Raw genomic sequence first — 17,596 nt, 5'->3', positions numbered from 1 at the left:
AGAAGCTTCTTGTGGCTTCTCAGCAACAGCAAGTGTGCTTTCCATTTTTAGACACAGACAGGTTTGCGTGTCGCAGCTGAGGCTCTACTGTGTGTGCGTGTATGTCTAACACTGACACATGCTCACTCTACCGCTGCCTCTCTTTCTTTTTCCGCCTCCGTACTTCAGTACAGAAATGGCAGAGCTCAACGACAGGCATCCAGATGCACCCTTCAGCCTTATGAGCAGCAGCACCATGACACGCACACACGCGCGCGCGCGCACACACGCGCAATCATCACCAACATCTGCACTAGCACAGTGATGCCAGTAACACCAGCATTCAGCACCACTGCAGGTCTCATCTGCACAGATTATTCTCTTCACGTTTTAAAAAGACAATTGAGTAAATTAAGAAAGCAACATAAATACACTCTCTCACACACAAACACATATATTTGGCAGGGAAGCTGGTTACCATAACAACCAAACAGTCAAAGCTCAGAGTGAATCAGATGAAATGAAGCCCACATACAGTACATGTACATGTGACTGCAGAGCAGAAGAGTAACCCTGTGTGTTTTCTTTCCTCTTTTACAAGATCCTCTCAAAATCCAGGTGTTTGTTCTGCTCACCTTATGGTGGTGTGTATATACATTCCTTGCAATGCACCCACCACATCTAAGGTATGAGTACCATCTTCCAAGAGTGAGACAATGCAATGCATTTAATTAAGCATTAAGTAAGATAAACCCACCTTATTCACTGTCATGCATGTCAGGTTTTCTGTTCTGCACTGCACACGTGCGATTCACTGTTTGCTTTGTGACATTCAGACGTGGGTGACATTTAAAGAAAGAGCTGAAGGTGCGTGTAAAATTGGGCACTTTGATGAAAGGGGAGGTAGAGAACATATAAGGAGAGACCAACAGTGCATGTTTTCATTCTCACTCATTCTGCATCACTAATGGATTTTACAACTTTGCCACTTAAGACATAATTGATGACGATCCTCATGAGTGTGAGGGACACACTGTTGACTTCTCACAGATTCAGCTGCATCATTGAACTTTATTATAGCACACACTTTGAGTGACATGACAGTCAATTTGGGTTCTGTTTTATTCCTTCTTGTCACTTTCTGCATACAATGTGCTTTGCTAAATATTAATTTGTCCGTATGCAACTGTATGACTAGTTCCTTTAGGGTGTTCTCACCAGTTTCACGGTTTGTTAAAATTATTTTATTTTCATTGTGCATCAGAGATGAAGCCTGAGATAATAAACTAATACTCTGTAGAAAGGAGAACAACATATAAGCAACATATTATTCTGATATTTATTTTAATTAAAATTTTTAAGGTGTGTACTCCTGTGATTGCAGTAAAAGTGACTGAACACTGACATGTTAAGTTGCTATCAGATTAAAGGGGTTCATGTGTGAAAGGCACTATTACACAAAATACAGTAAACATAGAGAAAATCAATTTTTCAGTTGTCACTGTGTAACCATGTTTTAATAATTTGTGTTAAAGCAAGCGCTGAAAAGGGTTTTCTAATGGCTGCTGAGATCATATTAAGGTAAAAGACAGATGCTTGAGGTGCATGGATCATTAGGTGGTGAGGTTGCTGACTTCTAAAAAAGTCAGCAACCTCACCACCTAATGATCCAGTTAGATGACAGAAAAAAAAAAGCACCGGACTGTTTCCGTGCTGCAATGCAGAGATAGCTTGTTCCAGTATGATCATACAGTAATGGCACCATAATAAATTAATTTCTCAATATTTTGGATGGCATACTAATATTTACAGTTCATGTTTAAGCAAAGATGCATGCCTAAAAGCAAAGCAACAGTGCACTGTACTCTTGTTTTATATCTTTTAAAGTCAACTCACCACATTTTTTTATAAAGAGTGTTTTCAGATATATTCAATTTGTGAATGTAAATTCTTTCTGTGGTCTGTAAATTCAGATGGTTATAGATCTGTTGAATATTTTGTTCATTGATCTTTACAAGAAACAGAAGTACACAAACAAAGAAGTCCTGCCACTAATTATTGCTTCAATGTTAATTATGATCAACCTACATATAATAATTGGCCATGTACCACAGGCCTTCAACCTTCAGAATCCAAAACATTGCAGCAAGAGTACTGACAGGGACTAGAAATAAAGAGCATATTTCTCCTATATTGACTTCTCTTCAATGGCTCCCTGTGAAATCCAGGATCAAATTCAAAATCCTGCTCCTCACGTATAAGGTCTTGAATAATCAGGCCCCATCTTATCTTAATGACCTTATGGTACCGCATCAGAGCACTTCGCTCTCAGATTACAGGCTTACTTATGGTTCCCAGAGTATTTAAAAGTAGAATGGGAGGCAGAGCCTTCAGCTTTTAGGCCCCTCTTCTGTGGAACCAGCTTCCAGTTTGGATTCAGGAGACAGACACCCTCGCTTTTTTTAAGATTAGGCTTAAAACTTTCGTTTTTCCAGATAAAGCATAAAGCCTATAGTTAGTTACACTGCAATAGGTTTATGCTACTAGGGTATTCCAATGATGCACGAACTGGTCATGGCAGATGGCCGCCCCTCCCTGAGTCTGGTTCTGCTGGAGGTGTCTTCCTGTTAAAAGGGAGTTTTTCCTTCCCACTGTCACCAAAGTGGTTGCTCATATGAGGTCATATCATTGCTGTTGTTTCTCTGTTTTCTTTGTATTATCATAGGGCACCTTAAAAAATGGAGCGCCTTGAGGCAACTGTTGTCATCATTTGGTGTTTTATAAATAAAATTGATTAAATTGAATGAATAAAGTTTGTTTCATGTGTCACATTCAACGTACATTGGTCGTAATTTAACAGTTACCACAATTTGTATCCGCAATGGAATTTTGTTGGACTAACCATTAAATATCAACTAAGATTTGAAAAACCACCATAGGGCAAAAGCCAAGATACACCCCGGACGGATCGCCAGCCTGTTGCAGGGCTAACACACAGAGACCATTCACACTCACCAACGAATTTAACCACACTGACTAGATATCTTTTAGGTGTGGAAGGAAGCCTGAGTACCTGCAGAAAACCCAAAAAGACGCAGGGAGAACATGCAAACTCCACACAGACTGGCCTTGAGTAGATTAGACCCCAGGAGTGCCTTGCTGTGAGGCAACGGTGTTAAGCTATATAACCACCACACCAATGTGCTGCCTACACACTGATTTTCGCTTGTAGAAATATGCTTGGATTGAACAGATAAATTGTAGCAAATAATAGCAGGGCAATGCAAAACAAGAAGGCTGAGGCAAAGGACTTAACAAAAAAGGGCTAGAACTTTTTGTCAGTTTTGTTTTAGAAAATATCTTCCTCTGTTAGAATACACTTGGATCAGGATCTGTTCGAGACACTTCCAACACTCTGTCTGACCATTTCTGTAACTTCCTAAAAATTACAATTAACACTCACACCCACTTCACGACATGATTGGCTATTGTGTGAAGGTGGTGACTGTACGCTGGGTGTGAATCTCTCACTACTTTTTTCAATTCGTTACGCAACAACTTGTCGTGCTTTTCGTGAGTACAACTGAGTGTAGCACTATAGGTGTTTTTAATCAGAGAAAAGGCACTGTATTATTAGCTGCACTTACACAATAACTTAAAACTGCAGACATTTGGTACAGGATAGATGCCAGGCCTCACAGACTGGTTCTGATTATGCTCAGGTCCCTCTCTTTTAAAAATAATTATTAAAAATAAATTATTTATTCATTTTAAAATGAAAATCTGCAAATGAGCTCCAGCGCCGCTTCATCACACCTGCTGTCCTATTCCAAATGTATTAATTTGATACTATTTTTTTATTGCTTTGAATCATTTTCCAATTCATTTCACAATGAAATCAATCAATAGAGCTATTTGGCAAACTTTTTTATTTATTCCCATTAAATGCAGAATCTATACGTTTCAGCTATATTTCAGCCTCAATATTTAACCATTTTTCATTTATTCGATAACTTATTCAACATTTTTTTTCTGCCTTCCTTTCAAATTTGTCACCCGCTGCTATTAAAGCTGGTTCTTTTTAATGTTATAATTCTAATAAATCTAGCCATTTATATTGATACTATGAACTGCTATTATTTTTTAACAGTTTACATTTAATTTCAGCTTCACCCATTTCTTTTTAGCTGATATATTTACAAACTACCACTACTACGACTTTTTTGCCATCTATGACTCTGGTGTGCTTTTTTAATTGTAAGATGTATAAACTCATAAAGCGAATGTATCCTATAGAGTAGGATGCGATTTATAGTACCGCAGGATACTGTAAACTATGCTCCCTTGTTATAAGCAATCAAGTATACTCTCTTGTACAGCATATACCACCTCGGTATACTTTGTATTCACTACACCTCCCAGCATGCATCAACTGGGGGATCCTGGATGAACAGCAAGAAGATGGATGTCTGGATGGTGTGTCTCCTCTGCCACTGTGGGTATATTGCTGCAGTAGAGGCTGCCTTATGCATGAGGCTTTGCTGAGGAGTTTCAGTCACAGAGGAAGACATCCACAGGGAAAATGCTGCCTCCGATTGGCTGATGATCCTTTAAAGACTACCAATCAGACACCATCCTCATAGTGTGACTGCGTGTTTCCCTCTCCATCTCTAAATGTACTGTGTCAGCCTGCGCATATTTTTATGTTTGCAGCGTTGCATGCAAGCGTGTCTGTGTGTGTGCAGGATGCCAAAATCAGAAGCCGTAAAGGAAGGGGAGGGGCAAGGATAGAAACGCTGAAGAAATAGATAGAGGGATACACAGAAGAGAAAAGAGGACAGTGGAGAGGGGACAGATGCCGAGAGACCAAGAGTGAAAGGCACACTGAGGAGAGACAGAAAGCGTGAGGAGGAGGAGGAGGAGGAGACGATCTGCTGAAGGAAGCAGCAGTGTCGTTGATTTTCATAGGAGTCAAGGCAGCTGTCCTCTGTCACCGTGACGATGGGCTGCTGGCTTTCTGGACCGTGGATGGGCGACCAAACGGTGAGCCGCCAAATACCTGCCTCACTGTTACAGATAATGCTGTAACAGTGTTTTATGATGTCTCATTAAAGTAGATGGAATTAAGCTTCATTCACATCCAGGTTTGAGTGCGTGCGTACGTGTGCATGTCTGTGTGTCTGTATGTGCAGATGCAAAAAGGCATCATCATTTCTGCAAGACTACATTTTTGTGTGAGTGCGCATGTTTATAAATGGATGATAAACCCAATTCTTCAGCATTAAATCTAAATACTTTTTGTACGCGTGTCAAATTTTTAATGTTGTGTGTATAACATCTTCATCATCTCCTGAAGACTACTGCCGTCCTCTGGCTACACACACAGGTGCCATTTTGTGCTTCTCAGCTCATGGTGTGTGCGCGTGTGCCTGTTTGCTAGTGTGTGTGTGAGTGTGCAGTTGAATGTAGAGGAGGGTGACTCATGGTTGTGATGTGCTGGAGTTAACAATACTGTCCATGCGTCTAATTCGATAGCCACTGAGCTGCATGTGTGTGACAGTGTATGTGTGTGTTTGTGTGTGTGCATGAAGCAGGATGCTGCTTGAAGGTATTAACCCTTTAAAGCAGCCGTGGATACCATGTCACTATTTTTCATATTTCCTTTAAACTGCCATAATTCAGCTGTTTGGGTGTTGCATACCGGAAAAAAACTACCATCTTTCTGCAGGCGGAGGGTCTTCTGACCTAGTTGCGTAATATTGAAAAATTGAGTCCGTTTGTGGTCTGTAGTGTGTTCACACTGCAAAACAAACAAACAAACAAAAAAAAACCCTACATGAAGTGCATTTAAAATGGCAGCGGGCAAGCATAAATTTGATTGTGATGTTGATGAATGCAGTTTTCCCACAGCACATTACCAGATTATGTTTGTTTGTAGAACCTCATCATTCAATTAATTCTATCATGTCATTAGGGCAAGAAGCCACATCTTTAGTCCACACCACCCACTCAGTTTGTAACTCAGGTGTCCAATTTACACATTAGTGGTTTCTAAGCTTAAGGCCATGTATCTGCAATAAAATCACAAGGGTTTATTTTTCAGACTTGACAAAGTTCTTCCAGAGCCACATAAGGCCTGCCGTTTTCACAGGCTGTGAAGGATTAACCATAGCTACTGTTCTATGTAGCAGCTGTTACATGTATTATATTTAATCAGGAAAAAATAAATCCACAATAAGACACGTACTAACAGTACCAACTGTCTGCAGTGTGGAGTTCTGTTTTGTTCTACCTCACTACCATAGGGACTAAAAAAATTCTGTTGCTGGAGAAAATCTAGGAGTCAGAACCAATCCAAAAAGATGACGCACGAATTACACAAATATTTTATTTTGACCAACCCCTAGCTAAGAGTAATGCTAGTTATCCTTCAAGCTGTAGGCACTTTTTTCCCCTCGAGGCTGGTATTTATAATCAAAACCAACCACTACTCTGGTTATTATTTTTTACCTGTAGCTGAGTATAGTTCTTTTGGAGCGCTTTGTTCTAACCCATTGGTGGCAGGACTTCACTATGCAGTTTGCATGTTGTCCCTGTGAATGTGAGTGGAAATAGTTGTTTTTCTTTTCCTGAGTCAGCCCTCTGATGACCCAGGGTGTATTCCTGCACTCTCAAAGTGTCACCTGAAATAGGCTCAAGCCCACCTGTGAGCTCTAAAGTTTAGAAAATATATAATTGAGATGGAAACCCTTTGTTATCAGAAGATTTCACATTTACAATCAGACAGTTTGACGTGTTAAAAATGAGACACTTACTCTGTTAAGTCTTAAGCATATACAAAGGTTATATTAGTTAATGAAGGCAGGATTATTAGAGTATCGAGCTAATGTTAATGTGTCCATTGGTGGCGATTGATGTGTCCTTCAATGAGCTTTGTGTCACATGAATTCAGCAGCAGGCAACTTTGCTAACATCACAACCCTTCTGTCTGTTTGCCTCAGATGAATGGGCGGAGTCTAGCACACCTGAGCCAAAGGGATGCTCTGCGAATCCTGGCAGCCAATCAGCGTCCAATCACCATGCAGATCAAGGGCCAGAGGAGGCGTGGCACAGAGGCAGATAGGGGATCCTGGGAGCCCCTTCCCCTTGACCTGAAGCACCTCAATCTGCCCCTCCCTCTGATGGGGGCGGGCCTTAACACTTCTAGTCCCTCTTACCAACACAGGTAATAAAACATATGATTTGTTATGTAATGTTAAGAGCTGTAAAACCACTTTGTCTCACAGTGATTTTAAGAAATGCCGGTATGCAGTTACATCGGATTTCTTATGACCACACTGTACTAAACAACTAAATAACAATGTCATTATACTGTGCAAACATCCTTGTATGCCCTGAAAAGTTAAAAGGAGCCAGTATCATAAATAAATTATAGTGTTTGCTGCATCCCTGTGCAGTGATGATTGGAAACTGTTTAATTGAACAAGAAAACTAAATGCTTTACTGATATTTGTAAAAATGTAAAAACTTTTTTAGTAAGAGGATGCTTCTTGGGGTTTTTTTTTTTAAAGCAAAAGCAGTAAATATTCAATCATTCCATCAGACCACAGAAAATGACTTTTCTTAAAAGTAATGCAGTACATTACTTAATTATGCTAGAGAAAGTAATTTGTTTCACTACTCATTTCATTACTTTCTCATTACTCTGTAAAATGATCTAAAATACGCTGTCTCATAATTATCCATCAACAATATAAACCTGAGGCTACAGCTTCACATACCAACACAAACTCCTATCCTAAAGAGGATACACATGGGATCTTTCTTTAGTATTTAAACATAAACACAAAGCTGACAACACAATGCAAAGTTTAAAACCAGCCCAAAGAGACTTAAAAGCGATCGTCACAGTGATTCTCTTGTAAAAACATGAACAGGTAGAAACTGAGGCTGTAAACATGACTGCCCATCATTTACCTGTTGAAGTTCAGGCTCTGGCTGCTGGGTTGGGGTCAGCATACACTCAGCTCTATAGGTTTATTACTCTAGATTCTTGGCTAGCTTTGTGCTAGCATGCAAATAACACAGTTAAATTACTGCATTACTGAAAAATGTAATGGGATTACATTGTAATGTATACATATACGTGTGTGTGTTTGTGCATGTGTCTGAGTGACATAAATTTCATTATCACATGTTGAGTACAATGTAATGATTACAATGATTATGCATGCGCCCCAGGTGGCAGGCTTCAACTAGAAGCCTGTCAGAATCAAGGATTACATGAATGACTACTTAGCCGTTGTGTCTTTGGCTGTTAATCGACAACAGTACAGTCAAAGGATTTTCAAAGCCGCTATCATATATTGCGGTGTTCCTGAGATGCCGTCACATGTGGTTCCAAAACACCAAGATGGTGATGTAAACACACTCAGGATGAGGTGTCACAATAGACTTCATGACCAGTTGATCCCGTCATGGTGACTACACCCGTCTCTCATACTGTCGGCAGTCTCATCTTTAGTTTGTCTGTGAACTGTTGATTGTAAGAGTCAGTTGTTATTTTTTTAAATGTGTGAAATAAAAATAAATAAAATAAAAATTTAAGTAACTGGGACAAAGTTCAACTTAACAGACTATACAGTGAAACAGACACAAATGTATAACCATGTTATGCAGCCTGAAAGTTAAGGAACGTTACTTACGTCTTCCAAGGGGGATACCCACTTGTCCAATGAAACGTTATCCATGTTTGTTTTGAAGAACGTTAGTGTCTTCGGACCTGTATAATTCCAGGATTTTTGCTTTAAAATGTCTGAATTCTGTGTCCTTGTCATCTCTTTCAGACATTATTACAACCACCTGTCTCTGCCTCAAGATCACTGTGATGGCGGACGGTATAGCTACCTGTCTAGCTCCCCACGGGACACTGTGGACATTGGTCGCCAGGTGATATTAAGAGACAGACAGACAGACAGACAGACAGACAGACACACACACACACACACACACACACACACACACACACACACACACACACACACACACACACACACACAGAAGTGCATCAGAACACTTGCATCCAGATTGTCGATGAGGCCATATAGCACAGCTTATTACTATTTTCGTATTTTCATAAAACACAGCTCAGAAGCTTCTCTCACGTGTTTTTTTGTTTTGTTCTGGCTGACATGGCTGAAAAAGCTCATGAAAGGAATATTAAATGGTCTACCAATTACACCTCTAATTTCTAATCACAGTTTGATTTCCAAAACAACCAACAACAAAAAAACAACCCTCATGCACACTCATCTGTGATTCTAGAGTTGCACTGCGGATGAATTTGTAAAAGTTCATTTGCAATATATGGGTACCTTCACACTGTAGTTTCTGATTTGACCAAGAATGAGTTTAATCAGTAACAAATTGTATTACACATTCTCATGTTCTTCTGTCACTTCCTACATTACTCAGGATCTAGAACTAGCTGGCCGTCGATCAAAGGGACAGAACTGCCTGATGGGATGCTGCAGTACTAACTTAGAAGAGCAAAACGCCTGCCACAGTCAGGTATGTAAAAATCTGCTTTTCCATAAAATTGTTAACGTTGTTGTTTTAAACATATATCTGGCGAGTATGCAAACCCTGTTTGTTAAATCAATTATGAATTGCTTATACTTGCTAGTACTCTCTGTGCAAGTAGTAATAAAGCTTACTCATTTCAGTCATGGAGTCACTGAGCCTCACAGCTGCACCGGCTGACACGTTCCTTCATTAACATAAATGCACCCACTATTATTTATTCTCAGTTCAACTTATACTATCTGGAAATATTTTCTGTTTTAGTAGTGTTTATTTTCAGTGACTAGCTAGTTTTTTAATAGTCATTAAGGGTTTTTTTCTATTTTTATTTTTTAATGAAACATAAAAGATCCACCTCTTTCATATTAGGCGATATGAGCTTGTGGTTCAATGCTAGACAGACTGGCAACACTATTTACAGGCATACACGATTAAATTTGTTTAGATTTGTTAAAATCAAAAAAGAATACTGGCACCCTTCCTCTTTGGCCATTGATGTTGATTTAACCGTCACTCAGGAACTTTTAAAAGCAGGAAACAACTGAACAAAAGGCAAGTGAATAAACTGAGAATTAGAGCAGATCTCAATGCTTACCTTTAGTATTTAACAGTTTTTCACTCTACAGACACAATCAGCCAGGTTTCACTTTTTACTGAGATTCTTCACACATTTAAAACATAAAACATGTTGTCATTTTTAGTGTTTGGTGTCATGATGCACTGGACTGACCCTGCCTGTTTTTATAGACAGATGATGAGGATTTTATGCTAGAGAAGCCAATGGGTTTCCTGCCCCTGCACCATGAGTTGGACAGTGGTCTGGGCTGGACAGATGGCTCCCTTCACCAGGGTGACCTCTCAGGTCTGGAGACCGAGGAGGGAGGTCTGGAGGACTGTCATTCACATGGGGCCCTCGCCCCAGGAGGGTGTGGGGGTTTTGGAGGTGGTGGCTCTCCTTCCTCAGAGTCCTTCATTTCCTCAGAGCTCAGCGACTCAGGCTTCTATAGTGTAAGCACCGGGGAGTTCAGGCACTTCCAGAGGCTGCTGGAGAAGCGAATGCGTCTCTACAATGCCAGGCTGCAACATCAGGGTGAACCATGCGAAAGGCAGGAACGGCGTGACAGCTGCCCCAAGAGCCACCGTGAGCTGCTGGAGGCCATCCCTGAGGCGCTGACAATGCAGCCTCAATGTCAGCATCTGCAGATTGGGATGGAGGATGGTGCTGGGCCTGTCATGGACCTGCCATCACGTGGCCTAGTCAGGTAATTAGAATATCAAATTTTTATCGTGGTGCTGGTTTCTCTAAGGTCTGTCAGATAGGTGTACATAGTTAAACCAGTCTTGTTTTTAATATTACTCACTTATATAATACCAGTTACAAATGATACCAATCTAAACGAAAGCCAACACACAAAACAACCATTGATTGCAATGTGATTTAAAACTTGTTAAAAAAATTTTTTAAAACACTTTTTTTTTTCAGAATAAAAAAGAGGTATGCTGCTTGGAACTCAAACATTTGTGTTAATTTACCAAAAAAACATATCTTTGTAAAATACAACCCATGGATTACAGGGACTACACATGACCTAAAACCTTTTCTTTGGTGCCTTTTTTTCATTAAACTCTTTGTATTTCCAGGGTTTCATCAGTCCAGTTCCACAAAGCTGATCGGCCCTGTCTGAACCGTCACAGCTCCAGCAGTGGCGCCCTCTTCAATCCCTCCCATACACACACTGCAGTGTCACGAATGACAGGCCCAGTCCTCTCAACCTGCAGCACTCCCTCTAGCCACCGGAGACCACTAGTGCCAGTGCAGCACCACCAGGGGTCAAGCTCAGTTGGGATGCTGAGGAGAAGCAGAACATTGCACCATCGGCCACCTCCACAAGAGTACCGTCGACGAGCCAGCCACCCAGCTTCCCCATCCTACTGCGCTGCAACCCTGCACCACTGTGGAGGCGTCGCACCATGTAACGTCTTGCCACCAGGCTTGCCAGAGGAAGCCGAGCTAGTGACAGGTGTGATGGCTTCCCACCCTGGAGGCATGGCCCTCTCACCCCAACAACATGCCACCACTCTGGGGCACATCAGAGGTGCCAACAACCATGAGCGTTGCTATGACAACAACTCCAACAGCCAGCTCGCGCACCATGACTGGTGGCACTCACAAGAAAGAAGCTTGATGCCTGAGCCAATGTTGGTAGAAAGGAACAGAGAGATAGAGAGGGAACTGGAGCAAAAAAGGCAAATTCAAAAAGAGAAAGAGCTTGAAAGGGAGAGGGAGACACAGATTCAGGAGGAGATGGAAAGGGAAAGGCAGAAGGAGATTGAGAGGAGCCGAGTCGGAGAGCAGCAGCACCTCCAGAGTCTTGTCTTGCCTCCTCAGGCCGGTGACGTCAATGACACATGGCCAAAACCCGCCAGCCGTCAGTCTCATGGAAGTGGAGGTGGCAGAGGCCTCTACAGCACTCTGGAAGGTCACACAGGAGCTTGTGCTACAGCTGGACAGGATGTAAACAAAGGACCAATTAATGCAGGTTCAAGTTTAAACCACAGTTCTGGTCTGCAGTCAAAATTTAATCCAAACTGTAAACCCAACACAACCACACGAGTCTCTAGGAGCCAGTTGCTTAGAGATCGAGCCTCTCAGCTAGCGGATGAGCGCAGCGGGATGAGCACCGACGAGGAGACCAGCACTGACATGCTGATGGGTCGATACTGGAGTCGAACGGAGAGGAGGGAACAATTTCTTTTGGCCCGTGAGCAGAGGCAGCAACAGCAGCTACAACAGCTGCAGGCCAGTAGAGGGACTGTACGAGATGTCGTTAGCAGGGGAGGACCCGTGATAGGAGGAGGAGGAGGAGCCTCCGCTGATGATGGAGGTCTTCTGGACAGCAATGGAGTCAGAGGTTTTGCAGAAGGCAGGTGCAACACGGTCCTGGAGCTGAGTCAGAGGAAGCTGAGTCGTATGAGGAACAGAAAGCTGTTGGATGACTGGACGACAGTAGAGGAGCTCCTGACTCATGGGACCAGGCTGGACAACCAGGATGACATGCTGTGTCCCAGCTCCCTGCTGACAGTCACCACTGTCTAACTGCATGGACACAGTGTCTAACTGCAACTCTGCGTGTGAATGTGTGTGACATTAAGCTAACAATACAACATTTTAGCAATTGTTCTTGTGCTGTCTCTCCGAGGCCAGATGAGACGATGATATTAGTTTTAACTACATGTGTCACTTACAGAGAGGTCCAGGACATATTTAGCCTTGCTAAGCACAGACTAGCTGCAGCTTGCTTCCAGTCCTTGTGTTAAGCCAGGTTAAACACTGCAAAGCCATTCATGTATTTTTTAAAAATGATCCAGGGCAACATGAGGTATTTACAGCTAAATAATCCTTTTATGTCTCACCCAGTTCAGCTGATTTTTGGTCAGTCCAGGATTTTCAGATTTGAGTTAATTTATGGTTGATAAACAGATGGCCATAAATTTCATGTCAAACCAAACCCAAATTATGAGCTGTGAATTTTCATAGTAACATATGGGTCCATATGACTGGCATTTGTCCCCGGTGCACATACAATGGAGCGTGCAATGTTTACCACACTCTGCTGTTCATACCTTTGTTGCAGCAGTAATGTGTAGTGACTTTGGATGAACAAGGTCCTCACCATCTCTGTATTTGAAGCATAATGATGAACCTAATACTCATTTTCTCAAGTCTCTGGGGAAGACAGAGAACAAGAAGACTGACAGAAAGTTGAATTGTTCCTTTAATGAATGTGTGAATGGGAGGGAACCTCACTGTCATTGCTGTACATCACCTCAACTGATAGCTTTATGTGTGGGTGTTTGACCACTGTATAGCACTCTGGACAAAACGTCTGTGTCAGTGCATGGCGCTTGTTATAACACACAAACGAACAAGGTCAGATGAGTGTGTTTGTTTGCATCATTTCTTTCATGCTCCATCTTATGCCCCATTTATTTCACCGAAGCTCTGATAGATTTACAGAGATTTAGGTTTTCACTTAGATCCTCAATCTAAGACGTTCGGGGAGCAATACTGTTCTACGTGATGCACCTGGCTGCGCACTAATGATGAATTACATGCTTTTTTATCAGCACTACAGAAACCATCAACTGTAGCAATTCAGACAATGACAACTGAGATTTAATGCCAAATCCTAAAGGTTTCTTTTTTGTTTTTTAACAGAAACTGTTTACAATTCAAAGGTCAGTGGGAGCTTTTCTAACTGAAATGCTAAATAGTGTGACCTGATTGACTGGCTTGGGCAACATGAGTAAAAACATGCTGATCAAGGGGGTAAAGAGTTTGCCATGGAGGTTTTTCACAGGTGACCACAGCTTTAGTCTGTGAAATCAGTTGTAATAGTCTTTGGGAGTCAGTTTTATGCTACATTCACGTCACATTTTTAATGCCATGAATTACATGCAGCTGATTGGAATATTTGTCCCACTTGGTGAAAAGAGAACCAAGAAAGTGCCAGTATAAAAAAAACGATAAAACTAATGGGAAGCCATAAAATAAAAATAAAAGCCATTGCCACTGGCAGTTACATCTTAATGTAATTTAATAAGATGGATACAATTGATTCAGATAATTAAAAAGGAGCCAGAAGGAGCTGCACATATTTGTTACCTTCTGGTAAGCCAAACCTTGTATTTTATTTTTGATCGTTTAACTATAGGTCACTTCTATGATGAGACCAAATGATGGCAATGGACATTACTAGTTGTAGCTAGTGTTTAGCTAAAATACACCATTACTGCTGAGTGGCACATTCATATTGCAAAGATGTTATGACAACATTTCATTCCTTTCTTACTGACGTGATGAGAATGCAGCATCAGATTTCTGGCCCTTCCTGGCTCATGGGTCTCTGTTCTTGGTGTCTTTACTGTTGGCTGGATGTTTACAAATCTATCTGTGCACTAAATGTTTATGCATGTTTACTGAAATCTACATGCGTTGACTTTGGTGAGAGAATTTTCAAGAAAAAAGTTACACCTCAAGACAGCTTTAGATTAAGTTTGCAGACTGCTGCTGCATATGGTTACAGTCAGAAGGTTGCTTACACTCATCATAAATGTTATAGCAGTTTTGGGCTTGTAATGATTGCCTTGAACTGCTATTTTTTTCCAGACTGACATGATTGTAAAGCATATATCTTTATTGACCTCTAGAAACAAGAACTAGGTGCACAAGTTTGAATTTATTTAGGATTTCTCAAATCCACACAGGATCAAAAATAAACATACTTAGTCAGAAGCGCACATGCTCCCACACTAATGTTTGGTTACATCTCCACCAGACCCTTTTGGTAGCCATCAACAAGCTTCAGGCAAAATTCTGGCTGATTATTTAACCACTCTCCTTGAAAGAATTGGTAGAGTTCATTAAAATTGGTTGGTGTCCTGGCACGGACCCTGCTTTTAAGCATAGTTCACAGATCTTAATTAGCGTTTAGATCGAGGCCAACGAATTTAAAGGTCAGAAGTTTAATTTAAACTTGTGCACCCAATTCTTGCTTTTTAATGACCTATACTGTACAATCTTTCCCTCTGGAAGAAGTACAGTTCACAGAAACCATTGCAATCCCCAGAATTACCATGACATTAAGGCCAATGATGACTGTATGTAAATTTGTGAACACAACTGTATGTCTGCCCAGAACAGACAGAGCTAAAGTCAGCGTCGACATTCCACTAAAAGCTGGTATGAAGCGTGAGTAAATCTGAAAACTTACTGATTCCAGGTCCGCGGTTCAGGAAAATGTGCAATAATACCTCAAGCTAGTTTTAATATGACAATGACGGTGTTGTGTACGCTACCTGTCAGGGTTCCATCGAATGCAGTAACTTGTTTTCGATTCAACAGATGCACAAAGTGACAAGTCACCACAAGTGTACAGCAGTCGTAGAATTTACAACAGCAACAGCAAAGGTTATGTATATATTTACGTTATTTCTTTACATAGTTTTCCATGAGAGGGACCTAAGAAAACAACTTTTTGCACATCGTTTTTATACAAAAAGTTTTCCCTACTTTTCTGTACCAGGGACCGAGGCCAGTGGAACGACTGTAGATAGAATGACAGTGTGTGTTAATGTTTTCTTTATAAACTAACATAGTGATTTATGGAGGAAAAAATCGTTTATTGTGATTGTGTTGGACATATTTCAATATTTTCTTGTGATGGTTTCAAAACCAATGTGAACCGTTTTTATGATCTTTAAAATCTTTCCGAGCTACTTTAGTTAAAAAGCTGGTTAAACCTTGATTTACTGTTTTCAAGAAGTGAACACAAAATGTGAATATTATTGTCTCTTTAAATGGATCAATTGAATTTTACTGTTGTTTTGTGTCATTAAGACATGTAGATATTGATTTTGTCAGATGGTGCGTTTGAGGACTGAGTCGGTAACAGGACATGAAAATGCCATCAGACGCCTCCAGTGGTTTATGATGTGATTCTGTAGGTTTATAGCTGTGTTACGGAGGCTGTATATACAGCACAGAGATGAACACTGTAGTATTAGTATGCTTAAAACTCACATCCACATTATCAGCATTCATGGATAGTGGCTCATTTTGGTCTGAATGTTAAATGTGACTTCCATGAATTATGAGTAAGATAACAAACACTGTAATGCTTAAAAGTGACACAGACAATACAGACAAATGTTTTCTGTCTTCTTCAGAGTGAGATGTTTCAGATATATATCAGTTTTATCTGATAGTCAGTTCCAGACCCTTTTACTGTGAAGCTCCATGAAGCTTGAAACAAAGGTTGTATGACTTAAATCTCAATGTTATCAATCTGTGAATATGAAATGAAAAAAGGAGAAATTACAGTTTTGCTGTGTTTTAAAAGCGAAAGACTTAAAGGCAGGAAACTCATAGACTACTTATTTTAGAACTTGTTATTAAATTCCTCATGAAGCAAAACTAGATAGACGGTAACACGGAAAAAATAGCCCTGTGAAAAAGTAAAATGGAGACATAACAGCTGATTAATATCCTCTATCTTGTGAATTTTGAAACAAGCTTCTCCTGTTTCGTGATGCGATGTACTGTGCTGCATTTGCACACAGTTCAGTCATGGCTGGATTAGCAATTGGGCAAGTTTAGCAAATGCCCAGGGAATTCAGACAGCCAGGGTCCACAACAACCAGGTTTACTCTGTATTATTTGGGTCTGCTTCATTTCATTTATCTCAAATTAAATCAAAATCTGCAGATTGTGAGTACAGTGTAAACTTCTGCTAAATCAGAGTTTCAGTGTATAGGTTTAAATCATTGTACTTTGTTTCTTTTGCTGTAAAATCTGCTTCATTACATTATTATTATTATTATTTTCACATTTCCAGAAACTAACACAAAGAACACCCACAACAGGATTATCTTAATTCATTATCAAAGTGCTGTAAAAAAAAGAATTTTAAAATTAAATGATTTTTTTGGCGTTTAAAATATTAAAAATAGTATTCAACCTTATGCTAAGACACTAATAGCCATAAGTTGTATTAAAAGATGTCAGCTGAAGGTTCCAGTTTTTGTGCTAAACTAAGAGGATCCTGCACTTCACAGAAATTGCTGCTTTCTAATTAATTAATCTCACTCTGAAGAAGACAGACAAAATCTTTTTTTTTTTTTTAAAGAAAATTCAAACAGTTTGAAACCTGTTAAGCATTCAGTGAGGAAAGACATGAAATCAACCTTGCACCCTGTTTATTTCCCCGTTTTACCTCTTTCAGCTGTGACTCAAACACTCTGAATAATGGATGACGAAGAGAGAAATTTTCCTTCTCACCCACCCCCCTCATTCTCTTTGCTTACGTTACACAAGGACACAGAGGGCTGAAAATAGCGCTGCTGTCCTCATGTGATGTGAAATTAAAAGCACACTGGAGCGGAGATACTTGCTGCTGGGGGATCTCAATACTTGTTTTACTCCATCTGACAATACTTCCATCCAGCTTGCAACACCGCATCCATCTGTCTGTGC

The 17,596-nt window shown here is 40.5% G+C and overlaps 1 protein-coding gene across 1 annotated transcript; it reads left to right on the top strand.

Annotated features, from left to right (window-relative positions):
* Nucleotides 1-4,728: 4,728 nt before the first annotated feature.
* Nucleotides 4,729-16,891, top strand: LOC309706010 (uncharacterized protein). The gene is made up of 6 exons (XM_082532187.1): nucleotides 4,729-5,022; nucleotides 6,981-7,204; nucleotides 8,826-8,928; nucleotides 9,454-9,549; nucleotides 10,309-10,823; nucleotides 11,203-16,891. The coding sequence occupies exons 1-6, from the start codon at nucleotides 4,981-4,983 to the stop codon at nucleotides 12,656-12,658; spliced, it is 2,436 nt and encodes an 811-aa protein (XP_082388313.1). The 5' UTR covers nucleotides 4,729-4,980; the 3' UTR covers nucleotides 12,659-16,891.
* Nucleotides 16,892-17,596: the final 705 nt, after the last annotated feature.

Source organism: Aulonocara stuartgranti (genome assembly GCF_965226115.1).
Source record: "Aulonocara stuartgranti genome assembly, chromosome: 5".
NCBI classification, from domain to species: domain Eukaryota; kingdom Metazoa; phylum Chordata; class Actinopteri; order Cichliformes; family Cichlidae; genus Aulonocara; species Aulonocara stuartgranti.
The sequence above is the reverse complement of the archived record's forward strand: the minus strand, read 5'-3'. Positions and strand labels throughout refer to the sequence as shown.